Below are 24,308 nucleotides of genomic sequence, written 5' to 3'. Positions count from 1 at the left end.
GAATCAAGAGGCCAGTCTGCTGTAGGGATCCCATGGCATTTTTAATGAGAAAAAAAACTTGAACTAAAACATTTTCTTTTCTTGATATAGAGGGAACATTGTGCTGGTCAGCCTCTGCCTAACGACGTACTTAAGCATCCCCTATAAGGAAAAGCTCTCCAGAAATGAAAACATTTTTGTAAACAGCTGAAATGAGTTTCCATATTTTAAACGAAGTTTTCAAACCTTTGTAAAATAGATTTACAATGCCTCTGCAAATCGCTGACATTCTAAGTGCACTGAGGTTTGCTTAACTTGGGAAAGGAAATATAACAACAAGAGCAGTAGCAGCAACAAAGTTTGATATTCCAAAGAGGAGCTCAGTGTGATACTGTGACATCAGGTTTTCTGTTTATCCCTTAGGCTGGTATTGCAATGACTTCAAGGTTTGATGGTGCTTCTTCTTTTCTTTTCTTTCTTTCTTTCTTTTTTTTTAAAAGATGCTGAGCAGCAGGCTAATGGATCCACAGCAGGGAGTAAAGACAGCAGAAAGCAGGGGAATCAGATGTGAGCCTATTCCTCGGAGATATCCTGCTAGGACAGAGCTAACTAACCAGGGCTTCAGCCGTCTTCTCTTGGGAAACATGCTCTGCCCACTCAGGCTTCTTGTACTCATTTGGATTAAAATGCTCTAATAGATAAATCATGACTTTTACATGATATGACCCCTTCATTTTCTTGAGAAAAAACAAACTTTGAAGCAAAAAAACTGGGGAAAGCTCAGCTATTTTCATATAGCAGATGCTATGTGGGTGAGTATCATATATGTGTGAGCTTCAGGGTGCTGAATCTATGTGCCCCCTAGTTTTTTTTGAGGGGACTCAGAGATTTCTAGCTCTGTGTTGCTCTATTATTATGAATAGTCAAGATGTTCCTGCAAGTCCTTTAAAAAAATTGTTTTAGATTTTTTCCCCCAAGAAACTTGCAAGTTAACCACCAAGATTACCAGATGGCTCATTCTTTTAAGTAATCTTTTGCAAAATTAATTCATTTTGATTTGATTCTCTGTTAGATACAGGTTAAAGGAGAACCACTGTTAGAGACTGAATTTATATTAAAGTAATGGGGGCTAGATGGTTTCAGTAGAGTTAGACTCTATTTGGGGTTCCATGCCATTTGGGATTTTCTTTTTGCAAAAATACTAAAGTGATTTTTCAATTCCTTCTCTAGCTCATTTTATAGATGAGGATGAGGTAGGGGGCTAAGTGACTTGGCTAGGGTCTAGTAAGTAGTATTTGAGACTGGATTTGAACTCAGAGAGATGAGTCTTCCTGACTCCAGGTCTGGTGTTCTATCCATTGCACCACTTAGTTGCTCTGGATTCACATACCTAGCATCTATATAGCACTCTAAAGTTTGTAAAGAATTTTGCATATGTTATCTCATTTCTTCCTCACAATAATCCTCTGAGTTACTGGAGGGATTATTATCATTACTTTAGACAAAGAAAACTAAAGCCCAGATAAGTTAAAAATGACTTTCCCAAGTCACACAGTTAATAAGTGATGGAGGGAAGATATGGACAAAGGTTTCCTGACTCCAGGACCAAAACTCTTTTTTACCTAATGGCATTGTTTCACCATTTAACAAAAAAGATTATTGCAAAAAAGTCTTATTTTAAATTAATGGTGAGTGGCCACACCTGTCTTTTTACAATATTCTTCTCATAGTAGAAAAATATTGAATCTAGAAGATTCTGCAAATTGTAGATTAGTCTTTGAAGAATTAAAGACTACTGTCCTCAGATGGCAATGAAGAGATGCATGGTGGGTCATAGCAGGCAATAACATTATGAATGAACGACTGCTAATATATACAGTGTAAGGATGCCATCAGAGAAATGTATTTCCAGTGGGCTAAAAGGTCTAGTGATGTGGTGAGAGGAGGGGACTAATTGGTGAATAGTTCCTATATTCCAGTAGAAGACCCCCCAGCAGATTGGATAGATATCCCCATGTAGGGTTTATAGGAGGAAATTTATAGGATGAAATGATTTTGACATATTTCTATTTTGCTAATGGAGCTAGGAGAGTCTATCTTTACCTCCAATCTCACTTAGATTCCTTCATCATAACTTTTTTGTTGATCCTAAATTAGATCAGTGACCATGTATCCATCTGAAGCATCAAAATCAATGAGAAACCAATCTCAAGAGAGTTAAAATTTTCATCCAATGTTAAGATAAACTAACAGGCAAAAAAAATCATTTTTTCTCCTAATAGACTACATATTTCTCATTAAAGAACAACAAAAACACTCTATGCTTGCTCTTAGCATTTTAAACAGAAGGAACAAATGGGAAGGAAAATTTCAGCAGAGAATGATTTATGAAAGAACCATTGACTGAAGATTGAGGATTTGAGCCTGGCACCAGGTCAACCAGGAGGACATTTGATCTATTTTATTTTTAATCTCTTGAATTTTAATTTTTCCATCAATAAAACAAAAATTATAATAGCTACCCTATATGAAAATTAAAACATATACATTCACAGTAGTAGAAGTAGAATTTGTTTAAGTTCAAGAACTTGGTTATTTGAGATTTCAGGCCCAGAATTTTAGATAGGCACAATCTCATCTTCCTGAATTCAAATCTGAATACTTAACTAGCTGTGTGGACCTGGACAAATCATTTAACCCTGTTTGTATCAGTTCCTCATCTGTAAAATGAGCTGGAAAAGGAAATATCAAACCACTCCAGTATCTTTGTCAAGAAAACCCCAATTGGGGTCATTGCGAATCAGACACATCTGAAACAACTGAACAACCAAAATACTTTTTACCTGAACCTCTCAAAATATTTAAAAGGAAATGCTGAAAGAGTCAAAACATCTATGTTACTTGATATTGAAGATCATTTTCAACATTTATTATAATTTAAGTAAAAATCTTGTGTTTGTATTGATGTGTAGCAAGTCAGGGTGCCAGGTTTATGTTCTTAGAAGCCTCCCAAATCTAACCTAGGTAGACAGATCAAATAGGATTTTCAGTACATCAATTAATCAATAAACATGCATTTATTAAGTAGTTATTATGTGTAGGAGAAGGTCATCTTATGTTGATCCTCAGGATCACCCATCTTAATTGAACATAAGTTTCTTTAGAGCAAGGGACTATATAGTTTTTGTCCTTATAGTCCCAACACATAATAGACAATAATAGTTTATTGATGGGAACTGGGTTGTCTCTGTCTTGAGAATGTTATATGGACTATTGCATCTGAATCTGAGCATTCCTGGGATAAGAAAGAGACAGCTCCTATACAAAATCTCATTAGACTAACCAATCAATAGGCACTATGTGTATGATGCCATTGATATATGGAACTCCTAAGCAAAGAAGCTCCTACCAATACTGATGGGCTGCTAGTTTATAGTTGATACTCTTTGAGAGCTGCCTGGAGCCCTGAGAGTCAAATGACTTTCCTAGGCTTTATAGTCATAATATGTCATAGATAGGACTTGAAACCAAGTCTTTTTGACTGAACCAGCTCATCATCACTGACCCATGTCAAGGAATTCACTGAGGCTGAATAAGTAAATAATAGAGTGATTCTGATTGGCAATCAGAAGTTATGGAGTCAGAATTGTTTTTATAAATAGAATATTAGAAATAAAAGTGGATGTGACTAGTGTGTGATGTTTTTAATTCTAGAACTTCTTCCATCTAAATGCTTCAATTTTTTAAAAAGAACAAGGATATTTCACACTCTTTATATTTAGAATATATCTATTTTTAGGTTCCCTTTCAACTTTGCACTTCAGATTTCATTTTATTACCAATTCAATGGATAATTTAAAACTCAAAGAATGAATATGCATTAGATATTTATAGCCATTAGAGAAATGAAATTTCCATCTTCATGACAGCTCTTTTTCCAGGTTAATGTGAAAGAGTCAAGCATATCTCAGAAGTACTAAAAACGAAGTGGAAGATAAGACTTGGGCATAATGGCTGCAAAGCCCTTAAAAATTCAATGTTTTTAATGGGAGTTACATAGAGTGAGAAACTAAATAGATTTTGCCCTCTCTACATGGGCTTTTCACTCAGAAGTGAAAATGAGGCCCAATCTGATTCACACTAAGTAGGGGGTAAAGAATAAACCAGGTTTCCTTTTCCAAACAAATAAATAGAAATAAAACTAAATAGTCAGTTTTCATTGAGCTGTCACTGCTAATATAAGAGAGTCTTCCTTTCTCCCAAATAAGCTAGATCCACAGTGGTATATGAATGGAAGAGTTCATTATTAGCTTTGATTCAGCCAAACTATTTATTTTTAAGCACATCATGTTAAAAATGCAACTGTAACACATAACTTAGTTGCATTAATAATAACAATAATACAATAGTATTAAAACAGTATTTAATTGAAGCATCCAGAGTGCTTTGCAAAGCAGTTTATAAATATCTAATTTGAGTCTCACGATAAGTTTACAAAATACACTAGGTGCTATATATGTTATCCCCATTTTACAGAAAATTGAGGCTCAAAGAGGTTGGATGACTTGCTCAAACAACTATGGCTAATAATAATGGCAAACCACACTAGTATCTTTGCCAAGAAAATCCAAATGGGGTCGTGAAGAATCAGACACAACTGAAAACAACCAAACAACAGTGATAAGAATCGTTTGCCCCTGAAAAATCAATGAAGTGAAGAAATTCCATACTTGAACTATCCTTGTGTTCAACAAGAATTTCTTCAGAGATAGGGATTTGGATTCAGATCTTCCTGACTTCAAATCTAGCCCAGACTTTATTTTAGACACTCATAAAAATCATAGACTGTAAAACTGTAAAGGGCAAAAGATATCTTCTTACCTATCCCTAGCCCCCTTAAAACTTATTTTGAAGATGAGGTAATCAAGTCTTTGACAGAGAGTTAGTGACCTCTCCAAGGTCATACATCTGGTAAACAGCAGAAATGGAATAAGAATCAACTCTACTCTTCTTTCTCCCATTGAATGTTCAGTATTCTGAAGACAACAAAAATTCCCTGAAAGGTTTTGATGATACTCCAATTTTCAAGGCTGTTATATCTTGTTTTTACTTTCCTGAGTAAGACAGGGCTCCCAAACACAAATAAAAGTTACCTGATACAGAGGCATACAGATGCTATCAATCCATTCCAATTGTAACCGAGGTAGTTCATCTTTTCGGTTTCGATCAAAAATAGCCTAGAATGAGGGGGAAAAAAACCACAACACATACACTTTATTACACATGGTTATTTCACATATGCTTCATCTAATACTTTGTAGCCAGGATCCAATTTTTACATACTGAACACTTCAGAGATCACAACCAATCTTCACATACATACACACACATCTTATTCCTTGGTGGAAGATGAAAAATAACTGCTTTTTCACCTGCTTTTATGAGTTATATAAGTTAAATTTATTTGAATTTTATAGCATGTAATTACTTGGGGCCAAAAATATTTACAAATATGGGAACTTCTAAAAATCAAGTCAATAGGAAGTGGGTGCCAGTTTAAGGGGTAGAAATGGATTTTAGTGCTGTGAAAATATACAGCAGGTTTTCATTTTCAGTATCAGGTGGAATAGAGTAGAATGGGATAGGTTGGCAAAGAGCCCTAACTAGATGCCTTGTTTGAAATAAAGAATATTTATATTCACCTACATCATGTGAGGTTGTTAATTTGTCAGATTTTATTGTGATAAATATCTTTGTATGTCTATTTGAGGTTTTTTCTTCCTTCAAGAATTTCTGAATTTTCATCTTTGGAATCAGAACTTTAAGCTTGTTTTTTTCAGCTCTTAGCTCTGTGGATAGAGTAGGAATAACTTATTTGAAGAAGCTATGTAAACTTTTTTGCCTCTAAGTAGAACAATGAAAAGCCCATATTTCTTGAATTGTATAATTTCCATTTCTGATAATGTCTGATATTATTTTATCTTTCTCCAAATACTCTGGTAGTTCCTACTGAACTTGCTAAACCTCTTCTGTCTACCTTTGAACATAATTTATTATTTGAACAGTTTTATTAATACCCTGTCCTCCTAGTATGTACCTCTCATTTTCCTGTACAATCCCTGGATTCTGTTTCTGTAAAATTAAAAAAAATCTTGCTTTGCTCAATGTTAGAGATTCTTTCTATTCAGACCAGATTTGGACATATATGTCCATTTCACTGTCTTCCTCTTCTCCTTAACTTTATTGGGTTTGAAGTTAGAAAGACTCAGATTCCTGAATTAAAATCTAGCCTCAAACACATATTTGTTGGGTGGCCCTGGGCTATCACTTAAGTCTGTTTGCAGTGGTTTCTTCATCTATAACATGAACTAGAGAAGGAAATGGCACATTCTAGTAATTTTGCCAAGAAAACTCCAAATAGAGTCACAAAGAGTCAGATGTGACTAAACAACAAAGCAAAAATTTCCACATATATTTTGGTGCTCTCTTAAATATATTAATCTCAATCTCCTCATATCACCATGTCTTATTTCTCTATTCCCACCTCAGTCAAAATAGCAATGGCTATATACTAGATCTCATTATTACTCATAAGTGTTCCACTTCCATGATAAAAAGTTTTACATTTCTCTGACCAGAACTTCTATTATTTCATATCTCTCTCTGTCTCTCTGTCTCTGTCTCTCTGTCTCTGTCTCTCGCTGTCTCTCTGTCTCTGTCTCTCTGTCTCTGTCTCTGTCTCTGTCTCTGTCTCTGTCTCTGTCTCTCTCTCTGTCTCTACTTCTAAACTCATTCTTTGCCCTCACTGAAAACTTTCTTCCAAATCTCAACATTTTATCAAGCTTTTCCATCATTTCTTCCCCTTTTGTAAGTTCCCTATTTTTATCATTGACACCACTATTTTTTCAGTACCTTGTGTTCAATATCTCAATACTTTTCTCAACTCCTCATTCTCCTTGGTCTGCTTAGGACCAACTTAGTGAGCTTAAGAAATTTTTGTCCTCAGGCCAGTCACTAGAGCAAGGAGGTGGCACAGCGGTAGACTTGATTTCAAATCCAACCCAAGATACTTACTGTGTGATCTTAGACAAGTCATTTAACCTGTTTGCCTAAGTTTTCTTATTTGTAAAATGGAGATAATAAAAGTCTATCCCTAAGAGTTGTTGTGCGGATCAAATAAGATTAAAAAAATAAAACAAAGTGCCTAGCACAATGCCTAATTCATAGAAGATACTATTTAAATACTGTTATTATGAATTTATTCAGCTTCTGCTACTCACAAAGACCTTTGGATCTCTGTCAGGGGAAGCCATACCTATACTGGGGAAACCTTGGTTCTTTTGAGTTATTCTTCTACTCTAACAAGAAAAAAAATGAAGATGAAAATTGGTCCTTGTTTGTATGCCTTCTTAGGCTGCTGTCCAGGAAGACCTCAGCCAATCAGCCCCATTCTAAGGGGCAGCATCCTCTTTGTGTGACACTGAGTGAGAAAAAGAGTCTTATTTAGACTTTGGTCAAATTAATTACATTCATGTCTTTCAGAAAATCCCTTTACCTGAACCTCCAGACAAAGGCTCCTTAACCTTGCTTCACTGCGGCATCCAGCCCTCCAATGCTGGCAATTTACTCATATTTTTCTCATTTAATTAAATGACCTGTGGTAGTGCTGCATTGTAAACCCTTCAGTTGCTGCCTGGGAAGCAGTTTTTAAAAGGGGAAAAAAAAACCTTCTGAAAGTGTGTGCAGTTGAAAGCCACTTGGGTCACGCATAGCCTTTAGACATAAATGCTGAGCACTCTGGTGCAAGAGCTTTATTTCTGTAATCAAACTCAGTCACACTGCCTGAGGCCTCTCCTGGCACCCCCTAACCCCCACCCCACTCCCATTCTTTTTTACTTCTCTTATGAACTTGTCACATTCTGCCTCCTATAATAATACTGAATCTCTCTCCTTTACCCTGTTAGATTGTAAGTACCTAAAGTACAAAGACTTGGTTTCACTTATTTTTTTTATCCTCCCCCGAAAAAAAAGAACCTAACATTGTTTTGCTCATGGTAGAGGCTATTTTTAATGGTTATTGAATTTGAATTCTCTCTTAAGGGTCCTAGCTCCATGGTTCCTTCAAGGAAGTAGAACTTTTTTTTTTAAAAAAGTAATGTGAACATAACAAAATTAGTGACTGCTTTGGAAACTTGTCCATATGTTGAAATCTATTTGTAGATAGTGGACTGTTAGAGTCAGTCAATCCACCAATAAGCATCTATTAAGAACCTACTGGGGCATCAAGGTGGCTAAGTGAAAAGAGCACTAAGCACGAAGTCAAATCTGGCCTCAGATACGTCCTATCTGTGTGATCTTGGACAAGTCAGTGTTTGGCTCAGTTGCTCATCTGTTAAAATGAACTAGAGGAGGAAATGGTAAACTATTCTAGTATTTTTGCCCAGAAAACCCCAAAAGGGTTCACAAAGGGTCAGATATGATTGAAATAACTCAACAGCAAAGCACTTACTATGTTGCTTATACTGAACTCAACATTGGGTTTACAAATAGGAGAATGAAAGTCATTGTCTTTAAAGGGCTTATATGACTTTGGGCAAGTCATTTAACTTGATGGGACCCTAGTTTACCTTTGTGTAAAATAAGGAAATGGATGAGATGGGCCTTGAGGTACCTTCCAATTCTAGCTGTATCATCTATCATATAAATAAATGAAAGAAAATACACAACAAAAAACAAAGTAACTTTAGAGGCTAGGTATTAGTAGCTGAAGCCAAGAGAAGACTTACTAGGGTGGCAGTGCTTGAACTGAGCTCTGAAGGGAATCAGTGAGTCTAAGGAGAGGTGAAGAGGTTTTCTAGGAGTCATCCCAAACTATTTGGAATAAAAAAGCTCTGACTCTACATAAGCTTAGTATAGTGTCTGACATTCAGTAGGTGCTTAATTAATGGTTACTGATTAATTGATCATGATTGATAAGCAGAACCAACAAATCTCTGTCCTCTGGGAACTCATTCTGTTGAATTTTCTGTCTTTTAACATCATCAAAGCAAGACTTCAAAAGTCTTCCTGAAAATCAAAAGTACCTTCCCATAGCCAAACTACTGCATTTATTTTTCTTCTTAGTCAGAGACAACTGGACTTTAATAATTCCAGTGTCTTTGCCAATAAGTTTGCATATGATCTTGACTTGCTTGTTAGGATCTAGCAAGAGTAAGTTTTAGAAGGAAAAATGCTTTTATGTATTGCTGTCACGACAGGAGGATTCTTTCTGAATGTTCAGGCACAAAATGAGAATAAAGACACTGACACTGGTCTTTCTCCAGGATTATTCATCTTTGAGCTTTAAAGTATTGCTCAGACTTTGATAAACATATATAATGCCCCTAAAAGACAGGAAAGAGTGGGGAGTATGTATTTTACATTTTTAAAATTGGGAAATGAAAGAGATATGAAATGACTTATTTATGGTACTAGGAATACATTAAGAGAGAAAACATGGAGAACACTGGACTCCTTTCTTATATTCATTTTCTTGGTTTTCTCTTCTTCAAGGCCAGAGACTTTGTCTTTCATCTTTTTTTCTTTCTTTTCATCTAAAATTTTGGACTTAACAAATGCCAAAAAAAGAACATTTTTATTCTATAGTTGAGAGAAAAAAAGATTGTACATGAAACTGTGATTATTTATATGAAGCTCGCTTTTCTTTTAATGTATATAATATATTCAACATGTAAACATGTAGCTTTCAAAGCTGTCTTGATTGCTTGTGATTCCTTCTATTTTGTGCATTTTATAGTGCTATTAAGTTTTAAATTCCCCTTCCTTCTTCCCTCCTTCCGTCACTCCTTCCTTCCGTCACTCCTTCCTTCCTTCCTTCCTTCCTTCCTTCCTTCCTTCCTTCCTTCCTTCCTTCCTTCCTTCCTTCCTTCCTTCCTTCCTTCCTTCTTTTCAACTATTTGAAAGCTGGGATATTCATTTTGTGGCTTGGTTTTTACAATAATAAGAATAAACTTACTGAAGGGGTGAGTTTGAGTTCAGCTCTCTCTCTGTCTCCTTGTTCAAAGAATTCATTGGTTACTAGTTCAGCCACCTAAAAAACATCAATATTTTAATTCTTTTTTTGTGGAAATTTTTAGTGAACCCAGAAATTATTTCAACATTGGTATAACTCAAAATTACAACATTTAGCTTTCCAAAATAGGAAAGCATGGTAACCTCTTATATTTAGGGGCATTACACAATACATCAATTACAATTTTCTTGCTATTTGGAACATTTAAAAATTCTTCCTCTATGCAGCTATGTAGAGCGATTTTATCTCCATAGTCTTGCTTCTATACTGGGGTTGAAACATTAGGGCCACATAGTGTAGAATATCTTCTGGCAGAAAAATGGATCAAATAACAATTTAGAAAAGCCATTATTATTTTCATGTAGGCTATTTACCTAATTAGTCATCCATAGCTTATTTACAGCTCTGATTGACTTCCTTCTGCTACAGAGAACCCTTATTGGGTTCTTCCAGACATTTTTAGCATATTGAGATAACAAAAATCATAGAACATGCTCTTATGGAGGCTATAACACTACCTTGTGGGGGTGGGTATTATATAGCAGTCTTGAATAACCAACAAAAAAAATCGCCATTTTGTGGGAACATGATTTGAGTAGTCTATCCAAATTCACAGAAGTATTTTAATACCAAACTGACCAGAATGTTAGCTATAAGTGAAATTTGCTTCCTTCCAGATCACATAAGCACATTCCAAAGTTGAATACTCATGACTTCTTTGAATTATCTGTTCTTTCAAATTTTGCATGATATTGGGTTTCCTTACATGAGTATGGATAATTAAGTTAATTAATTGATTAGAATGAGAAATGTTTTTATCAAGCCCTAGGGATGGTTTCTGGGAAATTTGGGTGTTATTTTAATAGGGTAAGTAAAGGAGTAAGAGTAATCAATAATATGATTGAAGACTTGAAAAATCCTTCTGAAATGACTGAACTATAAGAATAAAAGTAATATCATTAAGCATAGGGAAAATTAGGAAAAGATCTCAAACTTGCTGGACTGAGTCAAGAAAGATCCCTGAGTTCAAGGGAAGTAAGAAAACAACTCTGAAGTACACATTCCCCTAATTTTGTCTTTCTCGCTTGAGTCTATAGTTTTGAGACTTAAAAGATATTAGCAGGGTGAAAGGAAAAGTAAATTTTGTGAATCAAGGCAATGAATATACTTTGCATGAGACTTTTCTTAATCCTAAAATAGTATTATAATTAAAACAACAACAACCCTAGAAACCAGAAAGCAAACTGAAAATGGCCAAGTTTTCTGCCTTTTACAAAAGTATTCTCTTGCCTAGAAAGGACTTCACATTGTAGGAATTAGGATGGTCAAACAGATCAGCTATACTTCTAACAAAGAAAGTTTGAGTCTAATTATGGTATAAAACCATTTGAATTTTGCATGTAAAACATGTAGACCTTTTTCTTCCTTAGCATTTCTGGTTCCAAATTTGTATGGTATATCTTTTTTTTAAATAATTAAAATTTTTTTCAATTATCAAGTATTTATTTTTGTCTCTTTTTACCCATTTTCCTGGGTGGAAAAGAAAATATTCACATATATGTGTACATATACATGTTTCTACACATACATAAACACACTATATCTATCATAAAGGTTTAATATATGCATATGTGTATGCATTTATGCATGTATCTCTCTATTTGTTTATCTCAAGCAAAACAAATTCCTACTTTGGCCATATCCAAAGTGTGTGTCATACTTTATTTTTACTTTCTCTCTGTTTTTTCCTCAGCATCATTAATGCCACTACTACCCATTTCGTATCCTGGGGCTCACTTCTTTCGGTCCAGCAGGAATGAGGTTTCCAGGCAAAGATTAGAGCCTCAGGTGCTTTGTTCCCAAACTCAACGAGGTTCCTCTGGTTGCTCTTTGATTGAGTTTCTCAACACAACATAAATTAGATGTGTTCATCAAGGCCTACAGAGGTAGGAATCCTGTAACCCCTGGAAATCAGTGGAATAAAAAATACCTGTTCTTATTCTTTAGAGGGCCCTTGAGGATCTTCCTAGTACTTCTCCTAAAGCTCAACTGGCACCACTATTTTGTTTTGTACTTAAAAACCCAATCAGGGACATTAAGTGATTCCTGATTGAATTTTTTATTAAAGAAGGAAATTTAGATGCTAATCAGGCCTCAGGGGCTCACTGAGGAAACCCACATGCTGTAGTTATACTTGAGTGGGAAGAAGAGTGTAAAGGACCCAAGAAAATTCTTTTGGAAAGGAAAAGAAAGAAGCATAATGGTATTAAAAATGCTTCAGGAATTCACTTTCAAAAATCATACTTTACTTATTTATGATAAATATTGCCTAAACTATTTAAATAAGCATCATTTAAAATATCTGAGACCATGTAATTCAGGGGGAAAACATGTACAGACTATAAAGTACTGGGTTTGGAGGTCCAATACAGTTTAGATGAATACCGATTTGTTGAAAATGTTGGCAAGAGTCTGACCTTTTGTTTGCTAGCACCTGAAATAATTTACATATTTATCAGTAAAATCACAGGATTTTTGTGAGGATCAAAGGAGATAATTATAAGTGCTTTATGTAGTTGCTGTATAGTTCCTCAGTGGTGTCCAACTCTTCCTGACTTCATGTTCCATTGATTGCCAAGCCCCTTTAACCTTTTCTATCTCCCAAAGTCCATCCAAACTCATGTTCATTGCTTCTATGACATTATCTGTCCATTTTGTACTCTACTTCTTTTTCTTCTTTTGCCTTCAATCTTTCCCAAAATCTGGTTCTTTTCTTCTCATTATGTAGTTACAGTTTTTTAAACATCCACTTCAGCATTTGTCCTTTCAAAGAGTAGTCTGAATTGATTTCTTTAAATACTGATTTATTTGATATCCTTGCTATCCAAGGAACTTTCAAAAGTCTTCTCGGCACTACAATTTGAAAGTGTCGATTTTGGGTCATTCAGCTGTCCTTGTAATCCAACTCTTACAGCCACACATTGCTCCTGGAAAAACTATAGCTTTGATTATACAGACCTTTGTTGGCAAGGTGATCTCTCTCTGTTTTTAATATATTATTACTACTATTGTTGTTGTTATTATTATTATACTACCTGCACAATGTTGGAGCAGTCATTTGATCTGTGTTTGCCTAATTTTTCTCAACTGCAAAATTGAAATAATAATAAGGCATGTATCTTCCAGAGTTGATGTGGGGATCAACTTGAAATAATATTTGTAGGGGCAGCTAGGTGGCGAAGTGGATAAAGCACCGGCCCTGGAGTCAGGAGTACCTGGGTTTAAATCCGGTCTCAGGTGATTGGCACCTAGCAGGTGCTATAAACATGCAGATTATTGTTATCCTTTTTGTTACTGCCACTTGGTCTATTTTGAAAGCTTTTAATTCTACTTAGCTTGGAAATTAGGAGAATTTTGTATGACAATATCTCTTCAAACATTACTCTCAAAGTTTTGTGGATCAATATTTTATCTGGGCAATTTTAGACAATAATTACACCTATGACAATACTCTGGTTATGGTATGGTTTAATTATTGGATTATCTAGGAAAGGTCTATATTTGTAGTATGGAGATTTCCCATTTGCTAGTAAGCTTCTAATGTGTGATTAAAACCAGCAGGTCATGTTGTACTATATATTTAGTAAGTAACAAATTTTTTGCATCTTGCTGTGATGTACCCACATTGTTTCCTTATCTTCACTGCCAATAGGTTCAGGCTTCTTAAGTACAATTCTTCTGTAATTCTAATGGAGATGATCTTCATACTGAATTGTCATAGATTCCCTATAAACAAATTTGCATGACTCAGACTTTCATTTTACATATCTTTGTCATCATACTGTTAGCTGAGTTCATAGTAATTGAGAGAGAGCCTTGTGATTACATTCTTGAATCTTAATTGTTTCATAGGCTCCATCCAGAGTTAAAAATTTATCAGATCCATTTGACAAATACAATGACATATATCCAGTGTCAACTTTTACTATTATTCAATGATAGCTACTTGTTCTGAAATAATTCCTATATTTTTAACCCATTTCTCAAGTTCCCTAAAAACATTTATCATTTCCCTTCTTCCTTTCTGAAGAGGAAGTTCTAATTTTCTATAACTGCCATAGCATGATGGGTCTTAGATTTTATTAATATTGTATAGGTATTTACTATAATACTTTTCATATCTGTCATAGTCCATCTTATAGTTCCAAAAGCATGTATTATGAAGGTTTTAATTATTTTAAACACTAGTTAGTCTTTTAACATTCTCAGTCACAGTTTTGTCCTTGAGCTTAATTTTTGTTATGTCTTGTCTACAGGAGTTAAAAAATTGACTTTATCCACTTGTTCAATATGAGCTCTGGTTCCAAATTTGAAGTTGTTAATAGCTGTCTTTTCTTTCTGTAGATTAAAATCTTTATACTTGTTGAGTCCAAATGATATTTTAATATCTTTAGAGAAAGAATTGTGTTCAAAGGATGAAGAAACTTCATGCTGCCTTTTGGTGTCATCCTTGTATATCAAGAGAATAACACAATGTTTTGGTTCTACTCCATTCACTTCTAAGTGATACTTACTTCTATTTAGCAGAGACAAATAGTTTGAGGCTATACAGAACCACAGTGAGATTAAACTTTTCCCCCAAAATGTCATCTTTTTCATGTATTGTTTTTTTACTTTATTATGATGAGAGTTGGATAATTGGAGAAGAGTTTTCTACATGGATATAAATGTTCTAGAGTCTTACTAGTATTTATTTTATATATTTTCAATAAATAGACAATTAATGAGGAAGAAACTGAGTCAGAAAAATCACATAAATAGTATGACTGTGTTTGGCAGCTAGTTCAATAACCATTGTTCAATCATTTCAGTCATGTCAGACTCTTCTTGACCCCTTTTGGAATTTTCTTGGCAAAAATACTATAGTGCTTTCTCCAGCTCATTTTAGAGAGGAGGAGACTGAAGCAAATGGAGTTAAGTGACTTGTCCAGGGGCACACAGCTAGTTAGTGTCTGAGATTAAAATTGAGCTTGGGTCTTCCTGACTCTAGGTGGTATTCTATTCATTGTACCATCACTTTACCAGATTGAAAAACTGTTCCTTGTACTCCTAGGACTTTAGGGCACATTTTTTTTTGATCCTTGGAAAATACATTATTTTCTTGTAAGTATTTCTAGATTTGTTCAGTGATAAGTTGTGAATGCTTTATGTAAAGTATATAAATACATAATTGGCCTATATTTGTAGGTGTCATTGGTATTTTCACACATTTTGGTAGCAGAAATGAAACATTGCTTATTAAGAGCAGAATCAAATTTGCTTCTGAGAGGAAGCTGACAGTGTTTTGCTTGTAATTAATGTGACACTGTGAAATGTTTGAGTCAATAATTATGGATATTATCTAGTTCTATAACATTCCAGTTTTGCTGAAAAGCTAGAATTTCAGTTATTTTCCTTGATATAGTTGTTCTATCATTTGTTATATTAACATTGCATAAGTGCATAAGTGTTCTGTTTCAATAAATAAATACACTTTTATTAAGTGTCTACTATGTCTTGACTTTGTACTACATTGTTTGAATATAAATACAAACAAAAAGAAGAAGTCAGTTTCTTCAAATAATAATGGAGAATAATAATAATAATAAAGAATAATAATCTAATGGAGAAAAATGACAAAGGAAACTGAAAGGTGTGAGGGTGGGGAGGAGGAAAACCCCATAGGGATGGACATAGAAAAAGGTACCCAGTACTGGAAACATGATGGAGAAGTCCAAAAGTAGTGTAGGGATAATGGGGAAAAGATTATACTGAGTCCCCATAACGCTGCCATCAAGTCCGAGGATTCAGTAAATGAGCAGAGGGTTACTTCTGTGATAAATTTCATTTCTTATCCAACTTGCATTTTCATTGTATTAGTTTTCTTGTAGTCCATTTGTTACCATGTTATGTGGTGCTGAAGGTATCACTGACCAAAAAAATAAACCCCCAAACCAAAACAAAACCCAAACCAAACTAAAACACTGTGAAGCCCTTGCTTTATAACTGGTAAGAATGGTTTGGTTTTCGATTTTGTTATGAAATAATACTGGCATGTAATGGTGACCAAATACTTTTCACGTTCCCCTTCTTTGAGGTTCTCTCCTGTTTTTTTTGCTCCTTATCTCCATTATAAATTTTTTTTTATTTTTAAATTATGTTTACTTGAGTATTTTATTCTTTGTACTGCTTTGATTACTTGTATCTTCTTAACTTTTTATTTGTGCTTTCAATTGCTAATTAATGGAATCTATAATCTCTGATATATTTTTTTTCCCCAGAGTCCATTCTACATTTCTCTTTTGATGTCTTTAATTGGGTGATTGGTGAAGTGTACTTCTTTTTTTTTTTTTAACTTTGCATACCAGTTGGTTATAAATGTAATTGTTAAATTCCTTTCCATTAATCTTAACCATCTTTGGTTAAGTTGTTTATCTCGTGATGATGCTTGACACCTGTCTTTAAGAGTATTTCTTGATAGCTCTTCTTTTCCTTTTATGGTTCTTACCAGAGAAATAGCTCCTACACACACTATTGCACACAGGCAATAAAACATTTTTATAATTTCTGTACAATATTACAGAAGGACAGTGAGAGTAAATTCCAGCTTTTGAACATTTCTCTATTTTGTTATAGTTGTTCTCCTTGTTGGAATCATGCCGAACTTTTTTTTATAAGAAGGGATATTTTGATATTCCAGTCTAAGTATATCTACTCTTCAAAATCATTTGAGAACTCTGTGTCATTTATTTTATTAGGTAGATTTCTAGAATTTGCATTAAATGAAGATTTTTTTTCCCAACTCATTTCATACTCTAACTTTTCCTTCTTTAGAGAGGGGGGAATATTTAAAATCAGAGCTTTTTATTCAATCTGGTTTTAGGAAAGAGATTTATTTCTTATCATTTCTTGCTTGCTTCGGTTCTGTAGGACATTGTTGAAGGTACCACTGATTAAAAAACACTGATAGTTAAGATCATTTTCCCATTTTGCTGTGCAATTTTATTGTCACACAATGAAAATTTTCATCTTTGTTAGTTAATTTCATGTGCATTTGGGGTTTATCTTCTCTACTGGCAAGCACCATTTGCACTGAAGCACTTCCAGTTTTAGTCAGGAAATTGTTATGTCTGATTGATTCCTGTCTCTTGCCTTATTGTAGTACTTGAACAGAAAGAAGATCACTCACTCACTCACTCCATTGTCCTTATGATTGTTTTGAATAGGACCAGCCTGTATCCCTCTGAGGCTTGATCTGTATCTTTGATTCTAAGGAAGATATGCACTTATTGACCAATGTGATAACAGACCCTTGATCACTGTATAATTCACCAGTGTTTTAGGCTTCCTAAAAATTATTATTGCTACTTATTATTATTGTTCTCATTCTTTTTATCTTACACTCAACGAAATTAAGATAAATATGATCCACAGAAAAGTCACCATCCTGGTATTATTATTCCTTTTTATTTGATGTTGACAGACTATTGCATTGTTGGATAAAATTGTCTTTTGTATCAAAATAATAGCATTGTGATATACCTCACCTTTTGTATACTCAATGAAAGTATTTTTGTAGACAGAACAAAAGGAATAACATATACTCTATTCCCACATGGTTTTGATTTATTCTGCTAGTTCTCTATCTTTTAGGAAAATTTCATTACATGTACTTTAAATATTATGATTAATATGATGACATCCATTAAAATGATATTCTTAAATTTTTAAGGTCTAATGTGATGCCTGGTTGATTATGGGAAACAGTTCGTCTATGGTGATTTCATTCCTTAATAATATTTTTGGGGTTGTATTTGTAATATGCAAGGTTTATACCATTTCTTTGTAAAATCTGTTTTGGTCAATATATCTGATCTCCTTAAAGATGGACTTTTTGCAATTTCTGGTAGCAATGACCTGATCTTGTGTTAATGTCATAAATCTCTCCATTTATATAAACAAATCTGTATGAACCAACCATTTTCTCAATGCTTCTTTGTTAGTTGAGTTATATGAATATTACTAATGTTAACTATGGTAGACCATTAATTCCACTATTGGATCCCAGCCTTTTCATAAACTCCATCCAAAGGAAACCAAGACAAATTACATTTAATAAATCCATGTTCTCTACATATTGTTAATCTTTGCTATTATGCCATAAAGTAGTATCTTTCAGAAGGATTTCTGTAAGTTTTTGACCTGTTTATTATGATATCTGAGATAATTTATCAGTTCCTTTCTTCATTTTTGTGATGAGGAAATGTCAAGTTACTATAACTGCTTTTGAGTGATGAGTCATATGTTTCATGTTTAGATATTTTTCTAAATTCATCCTTCATTCATTTTATTGTTCCAAAAATATACTTTAAGATTGGCATTGCCAAAGTATGCACCACACTATGCTTTCTTAATGTTGTTCTTTAGTATTCGAATCCCTCTTGTATTATTGTTAGATTGCCTTTCCCTCCATTATACCTTTTATTTCACTCTCCTCTCCTACTTTTATCTTTGTTAGACCCAAGCAAAGTTATTTTCTGTTTCTTTTTTAAGACTGAAACTGAATCCCAACAGCCGAATCATTTCCAATGCTGTTAAGCACCAGAAATAGCCTTTTCACTCTACACTACCTATTATATACCTCTCTTTTCCTTCAAATACAAATCCTTAGCATACTGGGAAAGCATAAATGGAAGATGGAATCAATCTCATTTTCTTGAGATCTGTCTATCAAATGGCTTTTTAAAAAATTAGATTTAATTCTCACACTATTTCATCATCTGAAAAATGGGGATCCAAAAATTTACCTTGCTCATTGGATTGTAACTAGAATTAAATGACACTGCATATACACATATATCACACTTATGCATATGTAACTCTGATGGACTGGCAACATTATTTGAATACCAGACCTATATTTGCCTAAAAGGAAGTCAGAAGAATCGATACAAAAACATTCTCAAGTTATCTCTGAAGAACTGTGGAGTTGTTAGTGAGACATGAAGACACTGGCACAAGAATGCCCAGCATACCATGCCTGGCATCAAAGAAAGCACTGTGTTCTGTGAGCAATGGCTCAAAAGAAAAAGAGAAACATTAGAGACATCAGTCCAAATGTTCATATGACTATTTGTGCCTGACTTGGAAAACTCATAATTGTCTGATCTGCCACAGTTGGACACACTGTACCCTGACCCTAATATAATGATGTCATTTGATCTTTTTTGAGCATAAAAGCCAACAAACAATGTGAATATAGTGTTATGCAAATCTTAAGTGCTAGAAAAAATTTGGAAACTTCTCATTAATATAATCAGTGATTCTCTCTGGTAAATAGTCTTAAACTGCCTATGGCACTGGCAAACATGTGACTTATCCTTAGTCATACAATAAGTATTTCAGATTCAAAATTTGAAATCAGCTTTTCCTGAAACCAAGGATAACCTTCTCTCCATTATGCCAAATTATGCTCTACTTTAGCCTTAGATTCCCTTAAATATATTAGACTAAAGTTAAGGGAGAAACACAAAAATGTTAAGATGAGCAGAAGATGTTCAAAAAAGCCATAGTTGTATTTTTTTAAAAAATTCTTTTGAAATGTATTAAACCTTAAAGTTCCTGACTGCCTTTAAATGTAGACGAGAGTATACCAGACCAAGGATTATTTTTGAATAATATTAGGGTCTATAGGAGTTATCGAATATTAAAGAACTATTAATTGCTCCAGAAAATACACTAGTCAGTTTTTAGACTGAGAAATACCTGAATCTCCAAACAAATATGTAAAATAAGATACACTTTTGTAAAATGCAAATGTGCCTGGCACATGATAGGATAATTCCTGGTGAGTTTTCTATTTAAATTAGAATGCTTTAAATATAAGATTCCATGGTCTCTAAGTCTTCCTTAAAGGGGAAAAAATGGCATGCCTACCTTCCTACACATTTTAGACATTAAATAAAACTGGAAATTTTAGGATCTGGTGATAAAAAATAAATAGCTGTCAGTTTGGACATATTTTTGAAGGTCTATTAAATAAAAGTCAAAATGCTATTTTAATTCATTACATAAAAAATCGGTGTTTCTTCAATATTGTTCAATAGTACTAAGCTAAGAAAAAAATTATGTAGCGAACTCTGCCTTGCAGAAATCTCCTGCTATTTTTTTTTTTTTATGTGCACTATGTTAATACTGATGTAAATTGACTGCTGTGTTGGTCCCTTGTAAGTCAGGGCTCTGGGAATATTGTCCCACCAATACCTCCTCTGCTCAGCTTGGCCATTAATCATGACTTGCCTGTCTTGAGATCTCCCACGGTTTGGTCACAGCTCCAAGGTCACAGGCTGTCATTAGCATTGATCTGCAAAACAGAGTCAAACAAAACAGGCTAAAGAATCTTTTGTTGCATTTTTAAATACACCCTTCCTCATACATAAATAAATAAAATAAAAAGAAAAAAAGAGGCCACTTTGCTTCTTTCCCCCGCCTCAACTAGAAGCAGTATCATTTACGGTCTTCCATATTCCGCAGAGCCTCCACCATTCCAACCTAGGCAGACAAAGCTATCCGCATCGGTGTCAGCCATTTTGGTTTGACCGCAGCGGCTTTAAGACCCACAAAAGACAACTGCAGAAACCAAAGTTTATTTATTTATTTTTTTTTATAATTTATGAGTTTAAAAAATGGTGGGTTTTTTGTTATTTCACAATAAACAAAGAAGCCAAGCATGCACTACTGCATTTATAACTGATGAACCTATGTGCCGGCTTATTATGGGATGATGAGACTCTGGGAAAATAAAAAACTAAACAAAATAACCCAGAAAAACATACAACATACCGAAGAGGCATCTAGGAAGAGAAACATATAAAAAGCCTCCCTTCTTTTCCTCATCTGCTATAATAAAGTTAAGATTTACAATAAGAGCCTCATTGTTTCACTATATTTTATGTCTTAGTTATGAGCATATTTTCTAAGCATTAGGAAGAAGAAAAATATTCATCTATAAAAATCTTTCTAATGGATCACACAAAATTGCCATTCTTCTTTTCAAAAATCTTCAGTGGCTTCCTATTGCCTGCTGACCAAAATATAAACTTCTGATGTAGATAGCTGGATCCCCCAATCTGGCTACTACTACTTGTCTTTTTCAGTCTTAGACCATACTATTCTATTCCCCCATTCATATATTTTATGTTTTAGGCAGAATAGGTTATTCTCTGCCCACATTTTTGTCCCAGCCACATTGCTCCTGTGTCCAGAATAATTTATTCCTTCCAAATCAGTCTTCTGATGTCAGGAAATATATCTAGGGGTATGCTGCTAAATGTTTAACGACTGAGGCTTCCACAAAAAATATAAGGATACTCTTTAGTTTAATATACAAAATTTTCCATCACTTTTTAAATCTATAAAGCAATCATTCAAATTCTGATTTATATCATTTGCTGATTCCCAAAGTATTATCTACTCATACTAAAAATTTAACAATCGGTTCTCACCAAGTCAATTTGAGCTGGCTCCCATGTATCCCTGTAATACTTCTGGCCTTTTTGTCATCTAAGAGTCATATTATCATTGAGCATGGTTCAGTGGAAAGACAGTTGGGTCTGGAGTCATAGGATTTGCTATTTACTATCCTTATGACTTTTTTTCTTTTTGAGCCTCAGTTTCCCCATCTGTAAAGTGAGGTGCTTAGACTAGATGATGGGGAATAAATCTTGCTCTAGGCCCTACTAGTACCAGATCCTGTGCATTATCTCATTTGACCAGATGATTTCTGAAGTCTTTTCTAGATCTAAGTTTATGATTCTATGGTCCTAGATTCCTTAAATTTCTTACAGAACATGGACAAAAACTCCCTTGACCAGATTTCTTATCCTGATCAAACTAAGCTACCTTATGGACATGCTACCTTATGGACTAAGCCTAGCCTCATAAAATTCTATCTTCTGAAATACTATTCTGTAAGAAATCATGAGCCAGTGTATTTCAGAAAAACCTGGAAAGACTTAAATGAACTAAAGCTGAGTGAAATGAACACAATCAGGAGAGAATATTGTACAAAGTAAAGGCAATTTTATGTGAAGATCAACCATGATAGACTTAACTCTTCTCAGCAGTGTAATGATTAAAGATAATTCTTCAAGACTTTTGATAGAAAATATTAGTCTCATCCATAGAAAGAATTATGGAGTCTGAATGCAGACCAAAGTATACTATTTTCACTTTTTAAAACTTGATTTATGTTTTTTTTTCTCACAGTTTTCCCCCCTTTTGTTCTGATTTTTCTTTCACAACATGACTAACATGAAAATATATTTAGCAAGATTGTTCATGTATATCCTATGTCAGATTATGCACTGTCAAGGTGGGGACAGAAGGAAGAAAGACAGAAAAATGTGGAACTCAAAATCTTACAAAAATGAATATTGAAAACTATATATGTAATTGGAAAAAATAAAATAAAATGAAAAGAATAAATTCTAGCATAAGTATTTGTGAATAAATTTTCCATTTTATTATTAGATTCTAAGATGATTGAAAGCCCATATTCATGTTTGTAATCCTAGAATCTATCATGGTTCCTTGAACATGCTTATTGAATTAAACAGAAATCCACTAGGTTAAATACATGTTCCAGCTGGGGTTTTCTTGGGAGAGATACTGGAGTGATTTGCCATTTTCTTCTCCAGCTTATTTTACAGATGAGGAAACTGAGGCAAATAGGGTTAAGTGACTTGCCCAGGGTCACACAGTAAGTGTCTGAGGCCAAATTTGAACTCAGGAAAGGTACTCTATCCACCACCCCACCAAGCTGCCAAAATATGGAAGATGAATGTTTGATGATGCAGAGATTAAAGTGCTAAGATGTTCCATCATGGCAGAAAAATGACCCTCAGATATTAACTTAGGAATTGTCCCTCTCCCCATGGTGGAGCACTGGCTACCCAGTCAGCCTACTCCCTTGCCTGGTCCTCCTGTCGTCATGCCCAAGAGTTCTAGAGTTGTCAGATCTCTCCTCTAGGGACCATCCTCATGCAGAATGCCTGGGTTCAGTCTAGAATCAGTAGGAATAATTTGTACTTTGTACTTATATTCATAAAACAGTCCCACCTTGTTATATAGACTATCACTGTTAACAACCAATGAACAAATTTATTTAATACTGGTAGAAGTAAAGCACTGTATTAGGTACTATGGGGAACATAAAAAAAAGGAACTCATAGTCCTTTCCTATGGAGAGCATGCCATCTAATTGTGAAGATAAGATATTAATATGAAAATATAATTAATAATATAATGACATCAATGAATATGAAATGAGTGAAAAGATAGTTCTATATGAGTCATGTTGATCAGAACAAGAGTCATCATCAGGCAAAGAGGGATTAGGAGGGGGAAATTGAGTTAAGTCTCAAAGAATGAATAGGATTCATATGGTCAGAGAAAAGGGAAAAGGGATAAGAGAATAGTATGAGGAAACATATAGAGGAAGGAATACATATGATGCTTTGGCCACAATGAGACAAATATTTTGATGGGGCAAGAGAGGGTGGGTTCAAAAGAAAGGTTCCATTGGAAAGGAACTTTTCTGTTTAGGACAGAAGGAACCATTGAACATTGCTGAGTAGAATACTGATATAATGAAAACAGTTCATTATCTCCACCAAAATAGTATTGTTTTATTCAAATTTATTTCCCTTTATACTTTAGGGTCTACCGGCTATTTGTAGAATTTGTTTTTATTAACCACTCTATGGCCTGGACTTTCTGAGACAGATTCCTTGGAGCCCTCTCACCCTGGGGATGCTTTTGCCTGTGGTCTCCTCCTCCAGTGGGTACATTCCTGCCTGAAACCACCATTTCAGAAACTGTAGGCCATCCATAATCACTTCTTCACTTCTTCACCTGCTTTCTTCCTGATTCTCTGGACTTTTCCACTCCTTTCCACCCCCCTCCCCACTGTCCAACTCCCTTTCCTTTTCTGCCTTCCTCATTAGAATTAAACTCCCTAAGGAGCTTAAGACTGTCTTTTATAATTTTTTGTTGGCTTATAGTTATATTTTTTGTGCCTAGCAAATACATTACTTTAATCTATCTCAAAAAAATTGAATCAATTTCCCCAGGTCGCATGGAAAGTAAGCAGCAGCAGTAGTAGTAGGATTTTCTTTGACTCCATAGCCAAATTGAGGGATGCTGGAAGAGTGACTTG

The 24,308-nt window shown here is 34.4% G+C and overlaps 1 protein-coding gene across 2 annotated transcripts in view; it reads right to left on the bottom strand.

Moving 5' to 3' along the window:
- The window catches only part of PDE11A (phosphodiesterase 11A), a 468,580-nt gene that overhangs the window by 44,132 nt on the left and 400,140 nt on the right, over positions 1-24,308 (bottom strand). For both annotated transcript variants that reach the window (XR_012474244.1, XM_074215628.1), the window contains exons 17-19: positions 20,390-20,453; positions 9,995-10,069; positions 5,133-5,216 (exon numbers count right to left, since the gene is read on the bottom strand). Coding sequence is in view for 1 of the 2 variants with exons in the window: in XM_074215628.1 (XP_074071729.1) it covers positions 5,133-5,216; positions 9,995-10,069; positions 20,390-20,453 (223 nt within the window). In the remaining variant the exon portion in view is untranslated. The remainder of the gene's footprint in view (positions 1-5,132; positions 5,217-9,994; positions 10,070-20,389; positions 20,454-24,308) is intronic.

This window comes from Macrotis lagotis, chromosome 1, assembly GCF_037893015.1.
Source record: "Macrotis lagotis isolate mMagLag1 chromosome 1, bilby.v1.9.chrom.fasta, whole genome shotgun sequence".
In the NCBI taxonomy this organism is placed as follows: Eukaryota; Metazoa; Chordata; class Mammalia; order Peramelemorphia; family Peramelidae; genus Macrotis; species Macrotis lagotis.
This window is presented reverse-complemented; position numbering and strand designations above follow the sequence as displayed.